Raw genomic sequence first — 26,179 nt, 5'->3', positions numbered from 1 at the left:
TGCAGCCGCCCCACTACCAAAACCTCGCCGCGTAAAGCCAGTACGGAAGCTAATGGCTGTGTATTTTGGGCTGCATATTTCTTTTGTCCTTGACTTTACTGAAACAGACATGGAGTTTCTTGAAGTCTTGACTGAGGGTCTGGAGAGAGTATTACTTGTTAGAGGAGGCGGCCGAGAAGTCATCACCATTTACTCCTGATTTAGTACAAGCTTCTAGCACTGACTGGTCTACATTTACCTTCTTGGCGATAACGGACATTCCAGTTTTAAATGGAGAAGAAAAAAAGGTTTTTTTGCCTAACTTTCTCCTCATCCAGTCCTATTCATAGTCTTTCCATTTGCAACATACATATCTTTTGGGATTGCAGTATTGTTACACCATCCAATTAGCAACATAAGTTAATTGTGAAGCTGCCACATTATTTTCTGCTTTGGTACTCCAGCATTTGTGCATGTAGTTTAAACACTAAACCTATTTTTAGTCAGCACTGCTATGTGCAGTATTTTTAGTAACTGTATGTAAAGTTAGGACATGAAAGCCAGTTACTGTAAAAAGATTTTAAAAGCTTTTTATATTAGGTTTGGGGGATAGAATTACATTATATAGCAGCTAGTTTCTGCTAAAGTTCAGCTATAAAGCATTTTCTAAGAGCACACTAAAACGTAAGAGAGGACTGAAAAAACTTTGTTTTTCTGGGTTTATTTCCAGAACTAAACTCTCAGTATTGGATAAGAATTTATACTTTTAATACATTTATTGATAGAGATTTAAATAAATTATGTTGATATAGTTGAAATTATGTATGTAGCTTGCTACAAATTGTGTTGCTTCCGAGACTTGAGGTTCTGTGAGGCCAGATCCCTATTTATTTTTGTATTTATTTGTCAGAAATATTGGATATGCAGATGCAGACTGTTTAGGATAACAGAGATCTCACAATACATTTTGAGTTATCAGTGGATTGAAGGACCAGTCCTGTGCAGTTCTTCCATGCTTTAAATTTCTTGCAGACCATCCATCAAAGTACATTGAGCATGCTGGAGTCCCGTGTGTAGAGCCAGGTGCTATGCTGCACGCACAGCGATGGGATTGCACTTGCCCAAGTACAGGGGACCTGCTGCTTCATTGTATGCTTTATGCCCTTAGAGGAAAAAGAAGAAAAGAAGACCCATATTAACCAATAAGTCTCTGGAGATTTTTTTCAAGCCCATTAAGTTGTACTTTATGTACAGAACATTCGTATTTTTTCAATAAAATGTTGCATACACTTTGAACCTATTTTCTGTTCTGTGTGCTGTGGTGAAGTAGCTAGGAAACCCCATCTGTCCTTCCCTGCACAGCACTGCTGTGGTCAGAGTTCAGCATCACCAGTAGATCCACCTCAGCATCAGCATCACCGGTAGATCCACTGCATGAGGGGAAGGTGGTGGGGACGTGTTGGTGCAAGTACCGCATGGTGGAGGTGCCAGCTTGGCCTTCAAAGCGGCCTGGGGGCGTGCATGAGTGAGGCAAGGCTGCTGGCTCTGGAGTTACTACGGTGTGTAATAGCCAGGTAGAGCTCTGCACCTCTAGGCTATGAAACACACACACAGGCTGGTGCCCCCTCGAGATCTCCGGCTGTCGGGGAAAGCAGTGATCCCATGCAAGGGGCAGGTGTGAGCTGCCCTCCATGGGATGCCATAGTATGGCAGGAAGGGTGGGGACTGGCAGACATCTGCCCCGTGTGCTCTTGCCAGCTGCTGTACTAGTTCTCTCAACCCCATTGTGACAGTGCTCCGGATTCTTTCACTGATAACAGCGTGACCAATTCGTCCGTGAGACAGAAATCTGAGGCATATATCTTGAAGAATAATGTAATAATAAAAAAAGCTTTTAATAAGAGTTTTATGCTTAAAAGCCTAAGTTTGTTCTCTTTGCAAAACAGAACGTACCTGATGGGAGCAGGATGGTATTGGTGCATGTGCGTTCCCCGCCAAGTTCCCTGCAAGACAACAGCCAGGAAACAACTCTAGGGTGTGCTCTCTACTGGGTATTTTTTATTTTCATTTTTTAACAACAGTCTTTGCTTTTTTGGTTTTGAAAACCAAAATTCATTTCACTTACTTTTTAAAACCAATGGAGAGAATAAAGTTTGATTATTTGTAAACTGAGTACTATTTGTAGAGAGATCATCATGTCTTCAGAGGACGGAGTAGTAGTATGCAAGTGTAAGCAATCATGATAGTTAACACCAATCTGCAAGCGTTATTTTATAGGAGTAATTAAAGTTTATGAAAACGTCTTTATTCCTCTGTCTTTTGTAGCTCTCAGTATGATATATTAACTTTCTTTTACCAAATGTAAACTTCTAATATAAACACGCTGAGAAACACTACGTTCCATAAGGAATATGTCTGTTTGGATGATGTAACCCTACCTCACAGAAGGATTTCAGTGCCACCTATTGCCTGACCCAGGTAACCTGGTTGTGGCTCTATTGTTTTGAGTATCAAACCAACCAAATTACTATCCTTGCAGATACATGACATTAGGTTTTCAGAGGTGATTCTATGCAATGTGGATTAAAAAAAAAATTGCCTTAATTCAGAACTTTATTAAAACTAAGGTTTTAGTAGGCTCCAGTTGCTTAAGACGTCTCTGTAGATAGAAGGTTCAAAACAAGTCCCTCTGACACTTGACTCCACCTTTGGTGTAAGCTTAGGGGTGCACCTCGGTGAAAACTGGCAGTAGCGTGTAAAAGGTCATGTAAGAAAAACATCGGTGACATAATATCTAGTTGAGTCAGCTTCTGTGAGGGTAACTGAATGGTCATCTTCCATTCCTGTTCCTGTGCTAACGCCTTTTTTTGGTAAGGCGATGAGAACACTGCAATTAAAAAACATGACCAAGTTGATTTAAACTCTTTGCATATGTGTATAGGGAATTACACTTAAACCCGCTGTGGTACAGTTCTAATAATCAGGGAGTCATAAAAAACCCCACCCTACGGTAGCACAGAGACGTCCCTTTGCTTTATCTCTCATCTCCAGGACCCCCACCATCAATAAAACCTGCGATCAAAACGCTGTTTCCCTTCCTGTAGGGAGCAGGGTGCTGCTGCCCCCCGCAGCGGCGCGGTGTGCAGAGCGCTGTGCCGCCGGGCTCCACCAGGGGGCGCCCGGCCGCCGCCCGGGGCCCTTCCCGGCGCGGAGCAAGCGGGAACCCAGGGCACCCAGGGCACTCAGGGCACCCAGGGCACGCAGGGCACCCAGGGCACGCAGGGCACCCAGGGCACCCAGGGCACGCAGGGTACGCAGGGCACCCAGGGCACTCAGGGCACCCAGGGCACCCACGGCACCCAGGGCACCCAGGGCACTCAGGGCACCCAGGGCACGCAGGGCACCCAGGGCACCCAGGGCACGCAGGGTACGCAGGGCACCCAGGGCACTCAGGGCACCCAGGGCACGCAGGGCACCCAGGGCACCCACAGCACCCAGGGCACGCAGGGCACCCAGGGTACGCAAGGTGCTGGTGAATTCCTCTGGACTGGTAATTTCATTTTTCATACTGCCCATCTTAACAGTGCTACTTTGAGTTCTAAATGCGCTGATAGGAAATGAAACGTGATAAATTAAAAAAATAAAAATCCATTTAAACAATACATCCTCCTCCCCTGTCCCCATTTCTCATTTTCTCATCTGCGTCATCCATAACAATGTTTGCTTCTTCAGCAGTTCCCTTGGGAAGGGACAAACTGCCTCGTGCTCTGCTCTGGAGGTCAAAAGCTCTCGTTCTGTTCTGGAGTAATAATCCCCTTGTAGTCACTGGTCCAGGACTGTGGGCGGATGCTGCCAGCACATAGTGCCGCTTTCCCCAGGGAAGAGGTACCCCACCGCTCAGGATTCGCCACATCAGATCACAGCCGCCAGAACCGCGCTGCAGCCCCACAGGTGACGGGTTTTCAACAGAAATTTCCCATTGCAGCCACACTCCGTACGCAGGCTCAGGCAGCTCTCTGAACTATGTGCCCTGCCAGTGGACAATCAACTAAACCGGTGTCTATGGTTGGCAATGTCTGTCCAAAATTATCTTTCCCCTCTTGCTGTTGGGAGAAGTGTCCTAAGGGCACATCTCTTCCTGAGCCAGGCAGACACTGCCTGCTCCTGGCCGGCTGATGCTCACTTCTCCTGCCAGCTCCTGAAGCAAGCCTGTCCCAGTGCTTCAAGAAGTGCCAACCGGCCAGTGCACTTACTGCGCGTGGGGGGCTAAGGCTGAACTGAGAAATGGGTGAAAGGCTGAGCAAACAGGACAATTCCAAAGGTGAAGGGGTACCTGGCTAGTGCTGAGTGGCAATGGGAGGTGTCCCTAATTTATCTCCCCACGGGCTTTTGTCTGAGCTTCTCTGTCACTTCTCTGCATCATCTGGTGGGACTCCCACGATAGCTGTCAGTGTTTGACTCCATGAGGTCTGAGCCTCTCCAGCCTGCAGTGATTTCTGGTATTCCCTGGCAATGTCAGTAATATAATGTCACTAGTGAAACAGATGTGGCAAGATGTGTCCATGGCCCACAGAGATGGCATCGCTAACAGGTTATTAAGAAAGTTGGAGACCTCAGGTGGAGGTCTCAACCTTTTAGAGGTCTGTGTTGTGCAAATGGGCCAGTGATTCCATGATGATAAAAGAAATGTAAGAGGGAGATGGGACCACATGCTGCATAAACCTTATCTGTTTTTAAATAAGTAAACCAAAAATTGATTCATCTCACCAAAGGAAGTGTTTTTACAGAATTGCTAGAAGAGGAAAATACCAGCTGGGCCACTAATCTTCTAGGTGCAGGCAGTCAAGATCTATGACAGGATATTCTGGGTTAGCTTCAACAGGGAGATGAAAGCAGCTACCACTTCGATGCACAAATGTCGAGTGCTTGGAGCCGATTCATGTTTCCCTTCACCCAACCCAGGAGCTGCCTGTGTTTCTGCTGTCAGATACACACACAACCATTTAATTCTAGCTCAACAGTCCTCTCAGCTCAAATCTAGGGACTTTCATGAAAGGTTTTGAATTACGATAGCTTGCTGCTGCTTCTGGAGGCAGTCCTGCCTGCCCTTTCCTGCTTCTTCTTGTGTCTTCTACCCCTGCCCATTTTGTACTGGCACAAGCAGTCAAACAACCATGTCATAATGGGATGGGATCATGCCTTTTGGCAGCGGCAGCAAGTGATGCCTGTTTCAACTGTGGCATTGGATATGAGACCAAAGTTAAATGTCTGGCAAAGTCAGGCATAAAATGATGCTTTTTAAGAAGAACCAAAGCAGACAATTCACCACATATTTTGCCTGCCAGCTCCAAGCTAGCAGATGTCCTCTTGATGTAGCTTTTTCTCTTGCCAATAAAGTACCACTGCCAGGAGGACACAACATTGTCTGTTTGTCTGTACACTCCAGGCATAAGGCAATCTCCACGGTTCGCACACGGTAAAGTTCTGGAGGGATTTGAGCCCTAGCTGTCACAGTGTAGGGAATGTGCCGTACACCCTCTTAGTGGGAGGGTTCAAGAGAAACACCAGCTTCATATTTTTGTAGGCCGGGGTTGGCCTGCTCTTGGCACTTTTGCAGGAGGTCAGGGCAGTGAATCTGAGTGAAGGTCCAGCCTGACCCAGACACTGAAGTTTCAAAAAGCGACACCTTTGAAAAGCTTTTGTCTTTAGCAAACTGAAACGTAAGAGCTGAGGTGAGCCTCTCTCAAGAAATGCTGTTTTCCACGTGACCTAATACAAGAGTGTCTGCATCTGTCATACAGACTGTGACTTACATTGAGCATTTGTGTATGATATTGCGTATGGTGGTGTCAATGCTAGAGATGTGTGGTCCCTCTCTGACAACTTCACCCTTTGCATTGTGCAACAACAAGAGGTAAACCCAGAAGCCAGCAGAGCACGTGAATGAAAAAACAGTTTGTAAAAATAGAAAAAGAAATAAAGAACCCAAAATCAAGAAGCTTATGAAACATGAATGTAGTACTTTGCCATGCTTGCCTGCTTTAGATAGGCAAATACACAGGATTTTCTTGTCATACATCTGAAACAATTTCCTAAGTGTAACAATTAATTTCATTCTGCTTTGAAATTTACAGTATAATTAAATACTTTGATTTGCTTTCTATTGGATTAAAAAAAACCCCAAACAGTTAATACGGAATCAATTGCTGAGGCTTTAAAAGAAAGAAATTCACCACAGTAACATTAAAGATCTAAATGGAATATGTAAATAGTCCCCATCAAAATAAGCTGGCTACAATCAGGACTGAATATATTTTTAGTTGGCTCCTTTCATGTCCTTCACCAGAGTCCACACAAGCTGTTCCCACAATATAACTCTTTGTGGCTTATCTGCTCTTTTCTCTTTCAAGGACAAGTACAATTAGCTTCCTCAGAGGCCAGCTGTGCTAGGGATGAAGCGTGGTCCTGTTTATCGGTTGTGGACTTTAAACCAGCACAACTCTTGCCTTGTCAGAGTGGCTTCAGCTCTGTTTTTCATAAAAGTGTGTCTGGGGGGGGCTCCATTCATTACCATTTTCTACAAGTTGCTTGCGTTTATGGTGATATTTCTCACCTCAAACTGCTTACTGAAGTGGTCAGCCGGGCCAGCCAACTAAAATGAACATACTGAAAATAAAAAGCAGATGAGCTTTACTCCAGCCTGTCTCTTAGGTGGATTCAGTTTAACTCCCGTGTCTTGTTTTTCACACACTAAAGCTAAAACTGTCTTAAGATTCTGCCATGAGGAAAGCTTAGCAGTTATATTGTTCCCAGAGTTGTGCATCGTTTCTACAATGTGGTGTTTTTTACCTCAGACTTTAAAAACAACTCCTTTAAACAGTCATGATTTACTCCTTGTGTTTGGGGACAGAACACTCCCTTCACCTACTTTTTTCTGTCAGCTGTTGTGTCAGTAATCAATGGAAACCGACATAAAATTCACATCATTGAGTGCTTTACCTCAGCATATATACCATCAGGCCATACATCTTAGAAATGCAGACTGAGAGTACATAACGTTGTCTTGCAAGTCAGTACAGTCACATCCTTAGTACAGCTAAATCAGATTCTGATGCTTGCATCTCATGACAGAATTCCTTCTGATTTTTTGTAGAGACTGTGTTTTGGGTACCATGGGAGCCCAGAACGGTGGCTTCAGAGAAAGTAGATTATTCTTTTTGTAACAGTTAGAGATCTTCCACTTTGAAGGCTCCTTGATCCCAATCCCCATGGATGTAAACTTCTAGGCAAAGTCAGGGAGATTAATTCAAAGTTCAGTCTCTGATCTAAAGCCCGTGCCATTTTTTAATGTACATAAGTAAATGCTGTTGCTGTTGAAAAGTGCGTAAGACAGACCTTGTTACTTGAAATGGGTCTCAGGGCTGTAAAGACTACTACTTGGTGGAGAGGAGGTGGAAGAAGGATAGGTATGTGAGATGAAAATGCCAAGTTGTAAGTTTTAGATCACATACCCTCTAAGGCATTTATATCCTCTTTATATATTTCTGGATTTATATCCCTGCACTTTCCCCTCCCCTTGAGCTTGTCTCTAACACCAGAGTGGTGTTCATTTTCCTGAAACCCTCATTTTGCATGAAGTTTGAACAAAAATGAGAGTAGAAGTGACAGAGATGTTCTTTACTGTTACTTCTGTCCTGTGCAGAAGTAGGAAGTCAGAGAAAACTTTCTGGGAGACTGAAGTTAGAGGTAGTCTTATTTCTGTTTTAATTCACCTCTGTCACTGAAGTCTGCAGAGAGAACAAATCCTGTTAGAATGCACAATGCTTGTTTAATTGGACATTTGTGGTTACGCCCAGAGTTAATTCTAGTAGGAGTATGTGTGAGGTGGCCTTTTTCATATTGCAATTCTGTGCTGTGGGGCTACAAAATGAATAATTTGTGTGTGTGATTTTATAGCTTAATGAGCATTGTACCTGCATTTATCAAGTTACATTTAGTGTCGCAATCCAGTTAAAGAGAGGCAGCTCTTAGTGCAGTCTGTAAAGAGGAAAAAGTCACTCCTGTAATCTCCTCAAAGTCTAACATGATTAAGAGACTGACCCTTCTCACACCAGGCTTAAGTATCAAAATCTAATTAGAATCTCATTACTAACCATATGTCCACAATCAGATCCTGGGTACTACAACTTGCCTGTCAGTATTTTTAGGGAAACTCAATAATGTCTTTAAATTGGGCACACAGAGGCAAATTAATATCAAGAAGCAGAGAAGGAAACTTAGAAAAAAATTAGAAGTCGATAGTCCTACAGATAAAAGGTTTAGAGGAAAAAGTCTACACATTATAGCAAAGTTGACCTTTTCTTGATGCTGACATTTCTTTAGCTTTAAGGTGTATCTTTACAGATACCAAAATTGGTCAAGAAATTGATCTCACCTTTGTAAATAAAGAATTAGACATGCTTCAGTCCCTGATGTCCAGGTCATTTTGTACACTGGCATCATCAAAGAAACCCATGTCAAATACTCACAAAGAGACTCCAAACCTGCTGCGTTAGGGCAGGTAGCCTGTAACATCTATATATTTCTCGGAGATAGTAGAGCTCAAAGATGTTGTTCAGCTCCTCAGGAAACATGACTCAGACGTCATCAAGCTAGTATGGGTCAATTCTTTGGTTAAATTTTGATGTTTAAACGAACATTTGATGTTCAGTTTGAAATCAGAAATTATTCCGAGTGCAATACTGTGAGTCTGAGTTACAGGTTGAAATGGAATGTGGATGAAAATTCTGCAGGCTGAGGGCATCTCCACAGGCTATTCGTACCACAAATAAAACAGAAAAGAAACCTTAAGAGGTTCAGGTACCTCTGCTAAGCCAAAGGAAGGGGCTAGAATTTTTCTTGCGTTAAACTCATCAGAACTATATTTGGAAACCTTATTTACTAGCACAGATACACGGTCCTTCATACTGCTTGCTTTAGCACTGAAAACCAAACCGACAGCAGCAACATAAAAATCCAGCTTCTGTTTCAGTCAGCAGGTCCCATAGTCGCGTGTTCAGATAACCGTTACTTTCAAAAGGGCAGTTCAAATATGCTAGGTTTGCCTTTGTTGCCATACTAGGGATGTGAAATAAACCTCATCTCCATCATTGCCTGATGGACCGTGCACATCCTGAGGGAGAAGCTGAGGTTTCCCATCTCTGCTCTCAGCAAAACAAGCCTCTGACTCCAGCCCAGACGGTGCAGTGGCCACTCCCGGTACGTCAAATGAATGAAGTAACAAACCCTTTCTGCAGCCAGGCTCAATAGCAAGGAGAACCCCCATGCTTTTTATTTGTTGCTTTTTTTGGTAATGAATGTTAAACATATTATGAATGGCCACAATTTCCACAAACGTAACTGGGAAAGTGACAATATCTATGTCATATCTCCAGCAGTCTCTTTAGCAACTTCCAAAAGCATTCTGAAGAAAACAAGGATGTGCTCAGTACTCCGATGTCGTATTTCTTGTGACATGCCGTAGGAATGGAAGCCTTGGGAATTTATGTAATTTCTTGTTCACAAACAGAATTGTGTAATTAAGTGTTGCTTATTCTTCCACATTTCAAAATGTGCTGTTCGTGTGTTCACTGGTAACTTCATGAAGTTTTGTATTTGAACACCTGCTTTCAGGAAAAAGTTTGTTTTTCCCTGAACTGAAACATTTTAACAAGAGGTCTCTTAAACAGAATTTGCCAGATGCTCAGTGTATCACTATGATGAAACGTGAATATGGGCAGTCAGTAGTGCCGCTCCATAGCTGCCTGTTTGCTTGGACGACACTGTTAGACCCATCACATCATTGAGTTCATCTCTGTTCCAACATCTGCTCTTGATAATGTTAATAGAAAGTCTCCCTTTCCTCAGTAAAAGGCTGATCCTCCTCTGCTCCAGCATTTTCTCTCCAGTACCTTGTCCATATTGTACGTTTGCACTCTTTCTGAGTGCAAGGCTTACAGTCTGGCCTCCAGGTTACCTTCTGCATGCTGCTTGGCAGTAGCCTTAGCTACTTTGGATGTTCTGGACCATGAGAGCAAAGAAACCCAACTGGTTACTACTGGTATGGGGAAGAGCCCTGAGTACCCAGAGAGCGCATCTGGAGGTACCAGAGGTGATGCAGAGGACAGCAATGATAATTAGCTGCTTGAGGTTTCTATAGGCCAGCAGTGACTGCCACTCAGGTCTGCAGCTGTGTTGATGAGTATTAATACCACCTGTGGTAGGAACAGTTCTGTTTTCTCAAGGCTGTGGCTGTGGTTTTGGAGCTTGTGGCTAGTGCAGCTTTTGGCTTGGTTAAAATGGAGTCTCACCTACACCAGTGTGTCCTTCCTGATGGCAAAGTCCTTGGGAACAGCATGGTGCTGTGCCCCAGCGGTGTCTCTCTGTGGTTAGTTGTTTATCTTCCTCTTCTCTTTGGAAGTACTGGTTGTTTTCTGAGGTTTGTAAAGAGCTATTTGCCTTACTGTTCCTTATGAAAGCAAGTGTTAAGTTCTCTGGTGTTTAGAGAGCTTATGATTTGGGAACTTGATTATTTTTTGATACCTCTTTTTCTATGGTTAGTCTTGATGATCTTAATGGTCTTTTCTAACTTAAATGATTCTATGATTCTACCTAGAAGCCCTAGTGCTCTGCTGCAGGTATCTGCTATTAAAGGATTTTAAGCTTTTTATGGTGCAGTGCTACACATGCTTATAAGAATTCTGCAAGACTACAGCTCTTGCTCAACAACTTTGTGAGAGGCATTATTTGTAATATGTGTGATGACCACAGCTAAAGCTCCTCCTTATTCCTAGCTTATGTGGAGCTATGGGGTGTTTTGGCCTTTTGGAGGACTGAATAGCAAGCTGTTGCCAAAGGTGCAGCTGGATTTTTGGAGTAGCTATACTGTTCCTATGCATGTCTGTTATTCTGCCTTTTTAGAATGAACGTTTAAAGAACCACTTGTGCCACTTCACATGCAGAAACAGAAAGGGGTTTGACCTTAGGGACTCTGTTTGGAGTAAGTTAACAAGCATGTGCATTTGAAGCATGGACTAGTAACTGGGGAGGAGGCAAGTCCATTAAATACCTAAAACTCAGATGGAAAAAGTCAGCTGTTCTACTGACTAGTTTATTAGCAGCAAATATGGAAATGGGCTTCCTGGTGTCCTTTCTCTTTAGTCAAATCACTTTATACATGATTATATGGTCCTGAAAGAGCAGACCTACAAGGAGGGGTTATGTGTGGAGAAGCTTCTCAGGTATCAGAAAAGATAAGAGCAAGATACATACCAGGTATCTTGTAGGATGGTGGAGTAAGCCACTGCTTTTAAAACCTAAGATCAACGTGGCAGTTTAATAGGAGAGCTAACTGGGAAAGGTATAGAGACTAAAAGCTCAAAACCTCTGAAGTAATCGATCAAAAACTCTTCCTATATATAGAGAGATATGTGAGAAGCAGTTTGGCTACTTAATCCCATAGTTTTGGCTGCATTGGCCTAGAGATTTTTGTGGTGAAAAGCTTAGACTTAGCCTTCACGCAAAGGCTAAACTGGCTACAGCGTAAGCAAGCTGCCTTGCTTTTCTTCCCTGCCCCGTTTACGTGCATCCCTGTATTACTGACTGTCGATAGCTCCCGCAGAGCTAACCAAACAGCAGAACTTTTCTTTCAGTGAGAGGATGGGTGTAGCTTTTCAAAACACTATGCCTTGGGGAAAGGTGCCTAAATGAGAAATAGAAATGCTGCTGGTGCCACTTTTTTGTTTTCCCGGTTATCAGAGGCCAGAACAGGATTATTGAGGGAACAGCACAGAGGCTTCACAAGATGCCCTGCAGCTAAAGGAAACCAACCAGGCCCTGCTAGACAGCTCAGCTAGTGACAGAATGTGACTCTGGTGTGAGGGCTCACAGCTATGGGAGAAATGAGGCACTAAATGCCATGCCTTTGCCTTTTTACTGTCATCTAAGCAAGGTGTGAAGAGCTCTTCAAGAAAAAGCTGACTGCAGCTCAAGCAAAAGGGTTCCACAGCTTGTCTTTCAAGTTTTGAGGTAATCCCAAAGAGGTTTTTTTTTTTTCCTCTGCATCTCCAAGAATTTCTGGTGCCTCAGTATCAGCACCGAGCAAAGCTGCCATTTTTTTGTGTAAGTTGTGGCACAAGCATAAGATTTTTGCTTGGTTAAACTTGTGCTCCCACAGTCACTGCAGAGCTTCCTTTGAGAAGCAGGCATATGGAACTGCGAGGAGGCCAAAGTAGCACAGAACCCAGTAAAGAAAATCAAAGACACATGACCTTGTAAGCAATCAGAATAAAAGGCAACCTGTTGCTACTTTGTGCTGTTTGGTGATACTGGAAATACTGATGCTAAATCTTGTTTTGTGTGCAGAACTTGGGTGTTCTATGGGAAAACTTCTGTGATTTATCTTAGGAAATGATCAGAAGGATGTGGTGAAAATGTATTACTTTGCCTAAGTTGTGGGATGCAAAAGAAGAAAATGTGTTATCTTGCAGTAAGCAGTTGATTTGGCTTTTCAATTATGAAATTCATTCTGAAATCATCATTACTGAGTATTGACTCAGGCTGGGATGGTGAGGGGGAGAGAAGAAGAATTGTAGTAAGAGCTTGTTTGTAGCACTGCACTCTTATGTGGGTTGTAAACAGTGTGCTGTGTTCACAAAGCACGTGTCACAGAACAGGTGAAACTGCCAGTTCAGAAAGGTCTTGCATGGTTCTCAATTCTGTGTATGCTGCTGTACAGTAAGCCCTTATTTTTGAGCCTTTTAACGTGTAAAATTGCACTGGTCACTTTATCTCAGTCTCAATAGCCTGTATATAGCCTATTGCAAGAGCTGTTAAGTCATAAGAGGCCCAAAATGGGTATTAAGACTCAAAAGCTCCAGTGAGATTTGCTGGTTATTGTAAACAAAAACCTGTCCTGTTTACCTTTTTCTAGCTTAATATTTGCAAACTCCTATTACGATCGCTTTCAAGCAAGCGGAGAGCACACTGACTTGCCCTCTTCAGCATCATCTCCCTAGAGGCTCCACTGACTGCTAAGTTATGAGCCTTTCAGGATAAGTGAGATTTGTATCAATATGTTTGAGAGAGCTGATTAAATGTCAGAAGGACTTCTCTGATATGGGGACATTACCTCAAATAGCCTACTTCCAACATCTTCTGTGGTTATGAGAGCAGAAGTCTGCAACAACAGTTAATAAGAAGAGTCTATGGATAGGAATAACCTCGACTGTGGACATCATCTTTCTGGAGTTCACACTGGAGACCATTGACTCTGAATAGCTAAGAGCCCACATACTACAACAGAAATAAGGAGTAGTTATTTAGCAGAAACTGTAGTCTGCAGTAGTGTTCTTGAAATGGTGCTAAAGATACCCTGTATGAACTCTAAGGTTTGTCTGCACTGTTGCAAAAAGTCCAGAAGTGTGAAGAAAGGAACTAATGTCTTCCCTGTCACTGAAAGATATTACACACGGTCTTGTTTACAGCTGCTGTGAAATGTTCTGTTTCCAGAATGGTACCCTATTCAATAACTTCCAGGTTGTCACCTCCTCATGACTTCAAATACATCCAGAGCCTGCCTGGCATTCTACTTTTTTCTAAACTGATGCTAGTACTACTTGTGTGTGTGTGGGGAGATGGAGTATGATTTCTTTGCTGTCACCTGCTCTTCTAATGCTGCTAGAGCTTGTCTTTTTGTTTCTTTGAGAGAAGTCAGCAAGGCATGAACAGTAATTGCTGCTCTGGAAAAAGCAGTTCAGCTAGAACGGCTTCTTTTAGTCTCCTGCTTTTCTGTGCCCTCCAGGTATGAACTGTTGCAGTAGTTCTTTATGTGGCTAGTATTAAACAGCAAAGGTTGCAAATGCACTGGGAAAGGCTCCTACCCAGCTCCTTTTCTGTGACGGAGTATGGAAAATCCCCTTTTTTTCCTCAGCACGCTATGATGATCTGAGAGCTGTAATCCTATCCTACAGCGCAGGAAAGGATATGTAGAGGTAAATGGCTTATATGTAGAGCTTATAGTGGTTTTGGCTGGCCTGCATAAAAGATGTGGCAATCAAATAGCTAGCTGGTTGTTATGGCTTAGAGAAGCAGTTCATCTGTTGGGAATACATATTAGTGGTAAACAAGCTAGGTCAGAGTGGTATGAAGGTTGTCACCAAGTTGTGAGCTATCAGCAGTTGTGCTCCCTGCTGTCACTGCTTCTGCTCAGGGCTGTAAAAAAAAAAAAATGAAAAAAAATATCTGGGGTATCCTTAGCATAGACTTCTGTTTGAAGTATTTAATTTTTCAGGATACTTTAAGTATATATTATTTTCGAGATGGACAGCTGCAGGGAAGTGGTACTTATGATTCAAGTATACCTAGATTTTTTTTTTCCTGCAATTGAAGCAATAGAAAAAAAAAATCTTACAGCTGAACAGTAAGGACAAGGAAGGTGGAGCTGGGACAGCTCAAACCAGCAGGATTCTGGTTTCTTTATACTTGGAAGACTGTAATTTTACCCCTGCCAAAATACATGTTTATGATATATTTAGTGTGAGAACCATAATCAGAGCTGGATGAGAGACAAAATTTCTACATTATGCAAAAAAACTTTAGTTTACAAAAACATATCCCAAATGGAGCCAAAGCAGAAAATAAGACCATTTGTACGATGAAACTTGCTGATTAACAGCCTGCAATAAAGTAAACTTGACAGCATCCTTGTCGATCTGATTTGTATTGCCCTGTTCCAGATGTGTACATGGTATACACTTGAGCTGTCAGAGCAAAGCAGATCTTTGCCAAAATTTTTTATGAGTTTTTCCTCCACAGAATCATCACTTTGACAGCCATTGTATCAGAATAAATGATTCCATTGACATCCTTTCTTCAAGAAAGATGTCAAAGCTGGAGCTGTATGGAAGAAGTGTAGCAATGTTTCTGGAATGCTGGTACCCATAAGACTGATGGCACCGATCTCTACTTCTGTTGCACTGAAACTTTGTTATAAAACTGGGACCACTTGTATTTCTTCTGTGAAAGCTGCAAAGCAAACACATAGATGTGAAGTAACCAAAGTTAAAAGGTGTCCTGTGAGCTGGTAGTGAAGTTTGATTTGGGAAGAATGTACTGGTGTCAAGCTGCATGGCTGAAAAATGTTAAGTGGGGAGACAAGCATTAATTTGAATGAAATTAAAGGTATTAAATCTAAGAGAAAAAAGAAAAAAGAATGAAGCAAACTCTGCCTTCCCCTCTACCCAAACAGCCTTAATTCTCAGTCCAACTCCTGAGACACAGAGCCTGTCATCAGTGAGCTGCAGTCATAACGCAGCTGGTAGGGGGTGTGCTGCTTCTGGGTGGGAACAACTGTCAGTTACGGCGGATGCTTTTACTGGCCAGAATTAAAGGCAATGTAAGGCAGGGAAGGGAAAGGAAGGATGCTTTTCTAAATGTTCTAACATTAACTATGTTTTTGGTAGAGCAGGAGGCAGCACTAAGCAAACTCAAGTTTTGCTTGAGTGCTAAGTTGCCTCCAGGAAGCCTGTGGGTTTTTGAGTGGCCATATTACAGTTCCCAGTTCTTCCTGAACCCCCATTTTGGATAGGAACGTGGAGTTTTCAGACTCAGAAGGGAGAGGGCCTGCTCGAGGCTTTTGTCAGCAATAGAAGCAAGGTAAACCCTGCAGCAGTGTGACTTCCTAAACAATACAGAACTCAACAGACCTGTGAGTTGATATGCCCCAGAGATCTCATCCTGGAAACGTAGCACAGCAGGTGATGATACCTCTTTGATGATGTTCATGGGGAGAACAATTAAATTGAATTCTGTTTTTTTGCAGGAGTCCAGCCTCTGCTGGTTCACTTGTAGCAAAGACTGGGTTTTGCAGTACATAATAAACTATTATACATCATTTGACAGCCTCATTATTGTGGTATTGTGGGATTTCTTCCAGCTGTAGGAGGGAAGAATGTGTGGAGAAGTTGTGAAAAGTCAAGTAACCTTTATAAGGCCAGTAGGGGTTCTGCATTAATGCTTTGTGGTGGGTGATGAAAGGAGGTAAGTGTGAGGCACAGGAGGAGGATGTTATGAGAGACAAGAGGGTGAAATCTCTCATGCAGTAAAAACCTATTCCCAAACTATGCTTGCTCTACCCTCTTCCCTAAATATCAAAATATTCCCAGGGTACTTTGTGTCAATTGTTGTGACTTTTGTTCAGGCTTAGCCCATCTGTGATGTTATACAGTACTATTCCTATCCAAGACAACATTGTTACATTAATTTTAGTGATATGTTTACTGATGAAATAGGTAAGATAAAGTGATGCCCTTGTTCCTTGCCATTAGGAACTCTCTACCACAAATAATGGTGGAGAATTCCAGGAGAAATGCTGTCAGGGCAAAATCCAGAGCAGTTGCAGAAGCCTAACGAACCTCATGGAATAAGGCTTTATATTAAGCACATATGTATGATTGCACTGATGACTTGTTTTGTTCTATAATTTTTATTACTAGCAAAATATCCTATTTCTTCTCCTCATAGGATTCTTTAATTCCATCTGGAAGATCTCTCAGCTCATGCACTGAAATGGCTAGAGATAGTTTCTGATATTTTAGACTTGTGGTGACTGATTTTCTTTAGCCAGGGAATGTACTGTGGCTATCCTCAGTTCTCAGAACAGCAGAAATAAAATAACTGGCTCATACATTGAGTTTGGGGCAGCATATTGGCTTGCCCAAAAGTTAGTGAGTTGTAAATGATGACCAGCCTGAACTAAATCTAATTATTCTGTGGACGTGAGAAAACAGGATGCATTCTTTTCCAACCTGAGTTCTAAATTTCATATATATGGGGTTTTTGGTCTAGCTACTAAGATATGAGGTCTAGTTCAAGAACTCTTCTCAAGCCTTCTAATTTCTAACCTAGATTTATTCCTAGTTGATCGCCACTTGCTCTCATAACAAATCTGCCCTTTAGCTTAAATAACTCTTCACCCTCAATAGAGTTTTTTCCGGGTAATATTTATAGATGACAACAGAGTCCTATTGTTTAGCTTTAATTCAGCTGTTTTTCCTAGACTGGCAAAGTCTGTAGAAGAGAGTTTATGATCTGTATCAGCTTAAGAAGAAGAAAAGAATAACAATAAAAACAGGAATATTGACTTTACTGAGATCCTAACAACTCCTGGATTCACCTAGTATTTAGTAATACTATCTGATGTAACACTGCAGCATGGGAAAGCAGAAAGGAATATTCATCTGATCATGTTGCTTGTGAGCCTTCTCAGCATCGTGCATTCTCATTTTTTCCTGTGATTCTGTCTTGGACTTAGTTCTTATTGCTACTGTTCTGCTGGAACTCATGAAAAGAGTCTGATGATCCATGAGGGGATTACAAAGAATTTTAAGACAAGGCTTTTGGAATTCAATGTTCCTACTACTACTCAGTGTTTATAGGAACAACAAAGGTGTGTACTGCTAAGAATGATCCACATGCAGAGTACCAGAGCTGGGCGAGTGAAGACAGCAACCCCTTACCTCCTCCTGGAATAAGAGATTTCAGTCTTAGCTTTGAGCCAGCAGGCTGTTCTGCTGAGCAGACGGAGGGGGAAAAACATTTCCTTGTTATAATGAGTCAAATTATAATGAGTATCTATTCTCAGAATAGATACTGTAGTATGCATGGGAATAGAGAAACAACTACGTACAGATCAGAGGCCATGACTCAAGTCCAGTTTTCTGTGAATGCAAGCTAACAATGGAGGAAAACTATACCCATCCTGACTGGAACTGTACTCCAGTATTTGATTGCTCTTTGGAGGATAAATCAATACAAGTTATGGGACAGGGAAGTTTTTCACATCCTTCCTGGGCTCTTGCTATTAGTGTGTATTTCTTCCCTGCTGTTCTCTGTTACACTGCTCTATCTTGTTTGGGGCCCAATAGCTTTGTCTCACTATTTTTGTTTGATTATATCGCATCTGTAAGATTCCTTTGGTCTGTAGCATAAATTTAAGTTTGATTCAAGTTTATTGTTAATAACCCCAATCTGAGAAGATCTTCAGTCAATTTAGGTAATGGCATACAGGCTGTAATGCTACTGGAGTTGTGGATTCTTTGGAATGATTGGATTAATTTCAAAACAAGGTTGGTGTCATGAAATACTACTTCAATTACGAGACAAAAGAGCAGTATCAATCCTTTCAGACCCTTCACTTCTTGAAATAATCAATGTATTTACACAACTATCCCAATAAAGGCACACCAACAATTACTATTATTTCCAACAGTATTGTTAATTTCTGAGCACACTCTATTCCTATGCAAAATTTCTCCAAAATCTAAGTGCAGTTACTTTAAAGTTTTCTAGTCAAATGAACTTTAAGGTGACCAGGCTGTTTGGAAGTCCACCTCCTGATCTGAAGTGGGTGCCCTTTTTACCCTTGTATGATGAATCCAAGAGTTTATTCCCTCTGCCTTTACTGCAGTGTAAATTCTTAACAGTGCTGTGTAAGGTCTTTTCTACTTCTTCATAGGTTCATTGTTCCAAGTTAGAATATACAGAATGTCCCCTGGCTGAACCGGTGTGTCCAACAGGAGAGAGGCCTTTTGATTCAGATACCTGCGTAGTGAAGACCAAGTCTGTGAAAGAGAGATCAAATACTCTTTAATATCTGTCTGTCCTTTTGCATGCATTTGGTCTCCTCTAGTAACCAAAAGGTTTGCGGGGTGTTGTAGGCTTTTCTATACATACTAGCCTTCTAATTTTCACCTTAGTAATGTTAAATTTTTAGAACTTTCTTAGGAATTCTATTATTGGATTTTGAGAACAATAATCTACTTTTATAAATGAACAGAAATATAATTTGCAGTAAAATTAGTAGTCTTAACAAGATAAACATTCCTTGAGGATAGTTTGATTCTCCATGGGCATATTACGAGTCTCAGGTACAGTTTATGGACTAAATTCACAGGAGACTCAAGATTTAATCCATTTTGAAAATTTCCATTTCAAATCCACTGCAGGCCTAACAGTCCACTGTTTTTCTGGAGGAGCTTTCTTTATTCCTGTGTAATGTATCCAAGAGTTAATTCTGTTGATCTTTATTTCTGTATAGGTAGTCAAAAGTACAAGATATGGTCCCTTCGAAGTTTCTTCTAATGGTTTGTCTCTCCAAGTTCAAACGTAGATGGAATCTCCAGGTTGGAATTAATGTATGGCAGTATTTAGAGGTAGTGGTGCTGCTGTACTTAGATACTGGTGCAGGCTTGACAGTACCTTAGAAAGATATATCATATAAGTTTGCTTAACTCTATTTCCCATCACATGCATCTGGTTACCTTTCCCCCAAACAGAATTAACTGGGTATGGCTTCCCATAAAGGATCTCAAAAGGGCTTTTTCTTTACTTCTAGGAGTGATTTGGATTCTCATTAATGCTGTTGGTGATACCTCTCTCCACTCCAAATGGGTCTCTTGGCACAACTTAGCAATTTATCATTTGAGAGTTTGTTTCATTCTTTCTACTTTCCCATTTGACTAAGGTCTCCAGGGTGTATGCAGTTCCCATTTAATTTGAACGAACTTGGATATTTCTTGCGCTATGTCAGCAATAAAATGGGGTCTGTTATCTGATGATAGTACTTCTGGTATTCCAGATTGGGGAATTGTTTAAGAAATACCTTAACTACCTCCCTTGCCTGATTGGTGCAACATGAGAAAGCTTCTGGCCAGCCTGAAAAGGTATCAACCGGAACAAGAAGGTATTTATACCTATTACAATTAGGCAATTCAGAAAAGTTTATTTGTTAATGTTCTCCAGGAGTGACTACCCTTTTTGGGTTGCCAGGTGGTGGCCTTTGCTGAATTTTTGGATTAGTTTTACAAGAAACAAGACATTTTCTAGTAATGATGTCTGCCAGTGTCTGTGGTTTTGGTTCTATAGCATACCATCTAATGCTATTGTCCATTGGCTCTGCTCCTATACAAGTTTCTTTTTGCAAATCAGTGAGAATAGAATTAATTGGGGAGTGATTAGGACCTGCTGGGTAGGTGTCACCCTCCATACTTCGTTTTTACTACAATGTAATATTTCAATCCGTTTACTGTCTTTTTCTGAATACCGTGGCAGTTCTATCTCTAATTTCCTTGTAATGCTCCTTGGATCTCTTCCCATAAGGCTGCTGGTTTTGCTGCTGAATCTGCCTAGTGGTTGCCTTGAATTATATTCCCTTGACCCTTCTGGTGGGCTGTACTTTGGATTATGGCCACTTCTTTTGGTTCCAATACCACTTGCAAGAGATCTGAAGTCTCACATTCATATTCATGGGTGTTCCTTGGGAGTTCAGTTATCTCTCCTTCCAGATGGCTCCATAAGTGTGTACAACTGAAGGTGTATTTGGAGTCTGTATATTTATTGGTTATTTGATTGTGTCCAATTCTTAGAGCTGATAGCTCTCACCTGAGCACTGCCTTTTGGGCTGAAGTATTTCAATTTATTACAGCATACCTAACCTTTCTCACTCCTCCATGCTCAAAACTGCTGCTGCCATCAGTGTGTAATTCCAGTTCTGCATTGGGTTCTCCAAGGGTTGATCCTTCAGGATCATTCAGTCGTAGCCATGCAGTCGTGATGTAGTTTCTTCTTCAGCTATTGGTAATAAAGTAGCAGGATTGAAACCTGGTGTTGTCTTCAGAATTGAGTCATTCTGCCCTAACACTAAGGCTTGGATTTAGCTAGCTGGTTGGGAGAAATCAATCTATATCCCTTATGTTCCAATATTGCTATCACTGTATGTGGGACCAATGCTGTGATGGGCTGACTCAAAGTGAGTCTGTGAGCTTCTTTAACTAGCATAGCTGTAGCTACTACTGCTTGCGAACATGCTGGCCAGCCTTTGTTTACCTCATCCAACTATTTTGAAAAATAGGCCGCTGACCTTTTTCTGTCCCCAGGGGACTGTACAAGCACTCCCAAGGCCACACGTTGCCACTCATGTACATAAAAGTTAGAAAGATTTAGTTGGATCTAGTAAGCCTAGGGCTGGGGCCTGCATTAATTCTTTCTTGATCTCATCAGAACTTTTTTGGCATTTAGGTGTCCATTCATGGAGATCACCTGGGTCCTTAATAGCTGAACCCTTAAATGCTGCTATCAGTCCATAATCAGGAATCTATGTTTCACACCAGCTAGCCGTTCCAAGAAATCCTCTCAATTCCTGTTTTGATCTTGAAAGCGCACTTCTACAGATTGTTTCTTTATGTTCCATCCCAAATTCTCGCTAGCTTTTAGAAATTTCATCTCAAATACTGGATTCACTCTCGTGCCATCTGTGCCTTTTTCTTGGACACGCAATATCCAGCTAGATCCAAAATGTTCAGTAAATCAATAGTGGCTTTCAGACAATCATCTTTCTGGTCCACCCCAATTCAGATACCATCTACATATATAACAATATAATGTTCCGTTGGTTACCTTGCCATTGTTGCAGTTCTTTTGCTAGTACATTACCAAATAGTGTAGACTTGTTCTTGAATCCTTGTGGTAGCATGGTCCAGCATAACTGATTTTCTCCATGTCATTGGGGTCTCCCATTCAAAGACAAACAGCATCTGACTGTTTGCTTATTGGAATGCAAAATGCGGCATCTTTTAAATCTAATACAATAAAATATACAGTAGTCTCTGGAATCATAGTCAATGAGGTATAAAGGTTAGGTACCACTGGATGAACATCAGCTGTGATCTGATCAACTGCCTGCAGATCTTGCACTAATCAGTATTCTTGGGATTTAGGCTTTTTTACTGGCAAAATCAGGGTATTCTTATTGACATTCCTGCAAAAGTCCGAGTTCTAGGAAGGTGGAAATTAAGGGTTCTAACCCCTCCCTAGACTCCCACTGTATTGGATATTACCTCTTTCTTTCCCACCAGGGTCTGGGCTTCAATCCTATATTTATGGGATTCATGTTTTTCATTCTTCATCATTTCTTTGTAACCCAAACCAATGGGATTACTGCACACATAACCGACCTCTACTGGAAAGAAGATAACCATTTCATGTCGACAACAATGAGATAACAGGGATTGAATGCATAGCTAGACATCAGTAGTAGGTCTTCCCCAAAGAACAGCAAGACTCCCTGTGATGACAAGACTTTTTGGGCTCTTCAGAAGTCAGGGCTTGTATACAATCTTAGCATATCCTCCCCCTTCTAAAGATGCATGTTTTTTCCTGCTCCTCTTAAGTAGTATGAAAGTCTTGGCACTAGATAGGCCTAAAAATGCAGAGCCTGCTGGTTACCTTTCTGCCTAAGTGATGGAATTGGAGAGCAGTCTGCCCTACCCACTTAAAAGTGTCTTTTTCAGCTGATGGCTGTTGCTCAGAGATGTGCTCTCATTTATCCAGCTGACTTTTTCATGACTTCTTTTGTAGCCAGGATCACAAGAAATAGCTGCTGAGTTAAAGATTTACTTCATGTAGCAACTTTGGACTGAAAAAAATGTAGGACAGGAAATTGTTCCTTTTGTTTCATACAACAACAACCCTATTATTTGATAATGTAGCAACCAGCAGTCCTTTGCCTGACTAATTTCCAAACATTTATTTCATAATCTATTCCCATGTTAGACCATGTGCAACACTAAGGAAGTAAAGGGTGGCAACTTCTGGCTAAATAGAAGTTCTAGCTTGCCTTAAACACTGCAACAATAAACAAGCCTCGATTGCTTTTCCAACAGTGAGCACACTGTATAAACAGTTTTGTTTGTTTCTTGTGCATGTGATTTAAAAGAAAATGTTAACTGCTGTGACTTAATTCCTTCAGCTGAATCAGACCAGAAGAACAGCCCAGGGAGGCATCTACCTCAGAAGTAGACACTCAAGCTTTTCAAGCTGCACAGCCTGTAAGAAAAGGAGAAACTGCAGAATACATCTGCTGTGTCTTGGAATTGCTTTCCCTTACAACGTCTTATTCTCTATTCATGCTGTAGTGAGCCAATAGGACTTGAATTTTTATTCTAAACACTGATATGCAGTAAATCTCATGAACTAAATATAAATTCTAAGGGACTCCAGCATAACAAATACATTTACTGTACAAAGCTTTCCAGCAATCAGAAAACTTGACAATATCAAGATTAATAAAACTAGTAAGCCATGCACTCTTGAAAGGGGGTGCATGGCTACAGTCCACTCCCTGGGTACTCACCTTGTTTTTGCTTCTGACTGTAGAGGCAAAGCATTTCTTACTGTGATAGGTGAAAGCAAAACTGTTTCATAGTTTTGAGAACAGAGCAACAAGTTGTCAGAAAGTAAGCTCAGCAAACAAGGCTTTATTCTGTCTGAGTTTGGGTATCACTTGCTTGAGCTAGTGGTACTTCAGTATATGTACCCTTACAATGCTGTAAAAAGGATTACCCATATGTAGATGTTAAATGGTGGCCTCACAACACTGAACTAGGTCTGTGTTCTTTGATCTAATAGTTTCTATGTAGCTACAGCTCTGGTGGCTGCAGACTTTCTCAAAAAGCTTGTGTAAAGAATAACCATACTAGAAAGTACCTGTGTGTAGGAATAATTTTAGTTTCTCCTGCAGTGTTCATTCTTTGAGAAGGTTTGTGATATTTTAGCACAAAATATATTTTGAGAACTAGACACAAAGCAAACAAAGTGCTAAAAAGGTCACCTTTCTAATTGTTAACATAAAACATAAGTAAATTTCCAACTTGCTGCCTTTACTAACTACTTATATTTAGTAAAAATGTTGGTCTGAAAAATGGTATCGATAAGTGTTTTCCACTATAAAATTAGTCCAGAAATCTGATTAGTATGGGGGAAACAGTAATTTTAGTGTTGCTGATATCTGGGGAGAAGGAGCTCACCAAGTTAGACAATTGTGCTAATGTTACTGATAAATTTGCAATCATAAGTGGCTAATTTGTGAGAGTGGTGAGACACTGGCACAGGCTGCCCAGAGCAGCAGTGGATGCCCCATCCCTGGAAGCGTTCAAGGCCAGGCTGGACGGGGCTTGGAGCGACCTGGTCTAGGGGAAGGTGTCCCTGCCCACGGCAGGAGGGCTGGAACTAGGTGATCTTTGAGGTCCCTTCCAACCAACCCATTCTATGATTCTATTTCTTCCCTCCACCCTAAATGCTACAGCTGATAACCAGGCAAGCCTGCAGAGATTCAAAGGTAAGGTGGAGGGGACCTCTCCTGCCCTTTAGTTTTCTTTTGCATTGATAACATGCCTATAGTAAATGCCATTTACCTGTGAATCTAATTCCAGATCTTTAAGTAGATTGTAGACATTCATCTCTAGTTACGTACAGCATATGGTTAGACAGGAACATTCAGGAAAACAATACTGACTGCTTGGACTCGGATCTCTCGCTTCTCTTGTCCTCTTTTTCTCCTTTATTCACTACCTCTTGCTTTTTGCAGTTGGTCGGAAGGCAAGACCCAGGTGCTGTCTATATAAAGATCCATAAGGATACTTGGAATTCAAGAACTTCAGTTTTAGTAGGGACACATTTGGTCCCTATTAATCCTCCAAGGATTCTTCTATGGCAGTAATAGAGGACAGGGAGGACGGGGGGGGGGAAGGAATAGCAAGTTGATATGATTTGAAATACAACTAATGATAGCTGTTACTAAACTGGCAAAAAGTGTGTATAAGTTGTTTTTCCTCTATAAATGAGGTGCAAAGATGTAGTCTTGAGCACTCCAGCTTTTAAGGCTGAGGCAGCTTTGTCTGCCAGGTGATACTGGTGTATCAACTCTGAGATTTCTATCAGCATTTCACTCTCTCCTGTCAGCTTCTGCAAGGTTAGATTAATTGCTCAGGCTGTTATCCCAGCAGACAATTAATTCTCCAGTGAACAAGTGCTTCAGTGTCTCAGGCTGCTGTTGGAGCTACCCAGGAGCAGGCCGCGCTGCTGGGATGCGCTGCTAGGGAAGGCCGGCGTGGTGAGAGGGAAGTTCTATGGCTGAGGTAGCACCAGCTGCTGGGATGTGCTTTCATTTCCAAATAACTCCGGTGGCACCTCATTCCGCCCCCACCCCGTAACCACCTCTGACTTACAGTCCACCGCATCTGTCGCAGCTACAGCGTAGCCCCGGGGGCAGCGGGGCGGCGGGTGGGCAAGGCGGGCTGAGCGGGGGCGCCGCCGGGGGGCGCTGGGGAGGAGGGCGGAGGCCGTCGGGGGGGCGAGGAGGGCGCGTGGCGCCTCACGCTTCCCGCCTGGCGCCTCACGCTTCCCGCCTGGCGCCCTGGCTGGCCCCGGGGCAGGGAGGCAGCTGAGGCGGCAGACGGGGGTCGCCGCGGCTCCCGCTGCCGGGCGGCTCGGAGAGGCGTGAGGGGGCTTGGAGCCGGCGGAGGTGCAAAGGCGGCTGCACCCCTCAGGCGGAGGCGCGAAGGCGACGCTCCCCTCCGGAGGAGGCGCGAAGCGGCCGCTCCGAGCCCGGCGGTGCCGCCGGGAAACGGAGCGCTCAGCGGCTCCGTGTGACGCTGGCGGTGGCTTCTGTGGGTTTATGCAGGCAGACCCTGAAACTTCCATTCCAGGCGGTGCTTGTCCCCTGTTGACCAAAAGCACTCGGTCGGCGCCGTGGCTGCCGGCGGGCTCGACAGCGAGCGAGGGCTGTTACCCTCGGTACCTCACGCAGCGCCCTGGCTGGAAGCGCCTCAAGATGGCACGGGAGGGAACGTGCTTCACTGGTACACGGGAGCAGGAACCACACCGCGTGCTTCGTACAGAAGAGCTTGCTCGGAGAGAAACTGAAAAATAGACTTTGAACTTCGAGTATGGTAAATAAATTGCAGCTTCAGGTTACAGCACGTAACTAGAAGCGAAATGCTATGCTGCTAGAGAAAATACAATCAATACGTGACTGGTGAATCGTGGAGTTCCCACAGTTTCCCTCATGTAATGGGTATAATTTTAGCTACATCATATACAGGTTTTAATTTTAAATTGGTAGTTGTCTTGCAAGAGGCAGTTAAGTTGCTGAATCTTGTCTGTGGTGGTACTGCTTGTCTACTTTGTTGAAAGTGTTTTCTTTAAAACACTGGGCAGGAACTGCCATGTGTACTCCTGTAGTAGAAAAGCTTTGGGAACGCTTTGAGATGATATTTGGCTTTGCCTTCATTTTCACATCTACTCTGGAGCAGGCACTGTGAGAGGT

The 26,179-nt window shown here is 42.6% G+C and overlaps 2 protein-coding genes and 1 long non-coding RNA gene across 13 annotated transcripts in view; 2 read left to right on the top strand and 1 right to left on the bottom strand.

The window, feature by feature from the left end:
* The window catches only part of SLC12A4 (solute carrier family 12 member 4), a 52,635-nt gene extending 51,360 nt beyond the window's left edge, over nt 1–1,275 (top strand). For 10 of the 11 annotated variants that reach the window (XM_040615766.1, XM_040615765.1, XM_040615761.1 and 7 more), the window contains one exon: nt 108–1,275. In XM_040615766.1, the coding sequence (XP_040471700.1) occupies nt 108–199 (92 nt within the window). In that variant the 3' untranslated portion in view covers nt 200–1,275. The remainder of the gene's footprint in view (nt 1–107) is intronic. The other variant, XR_005831171.1, reaches the window with a different exon arrangement.
* LOC121098118 (formin-like protein 18) lies at nt 848–25,761 on the bottom strand. Its single transcript, XM_040615795.1, has 2 exons — nt 25,080–25,761; nt 848–1,142 (listed from the first exon to the last, which is right to left on the bottom strand). The coding sequence occupies exons 1-2, from the start codon at nt 25,552–25,554 to the stop codon at nt 1,066–1,068; spliced, it is 552 nt and encodes a 183-aa protein (XP_040471729.1). The 5' UTR covers nt 25,555–25,761; the 3' UTR covers nt 848–1,065.
* Nucleotides 25,697–26,179, top strand: part of LOC121098122 — a 426,198-nt gene continuing 425,715 nt past the window's right edge. Inside the window, exon 1 of the long non-coding RNA XR_005831177.1 lies at nt 25,697–25,802. This is a non-coding gene — a long non-coding RNA (uncharacterized LOC121098122). The remainder of the gene's footprint in view (nt 25,803–26,179) is intronic.

Source organism: Falco naumanni, chromosome 15 (genome assembly GCF_017639655.2).
Source record: "Falco naumanni isolate bFalNau1 chromosome 15, bFalNau1.pat, whole genome shotgun sequence".
Taxonomy (NCBI): Eukaryota; Metazoa; Chordata; class Aves; order Falconiformes; family Falconidae; genus Falco; species Falco naumanni.
This window is presented reverse-complemented; position numbering and strand designations above follow the sequence as displayed.

Coding starts and splice junctions, on each gene's coding strand:
- LOC121098118 (XM_040615795.1), bottom strand. CDS start 25,554: ATGGAAGTTTCAGGGTCTGCCTGCATAAACCCACAGAAGCCACCGCCA. Junction 1,143..25,079: donor TGCGACAGATGCGGTGGACT/GTAAGTCAGAGG, acceptor TTTTCCTCTAAG/GGCATAAAGCATACAATGAA.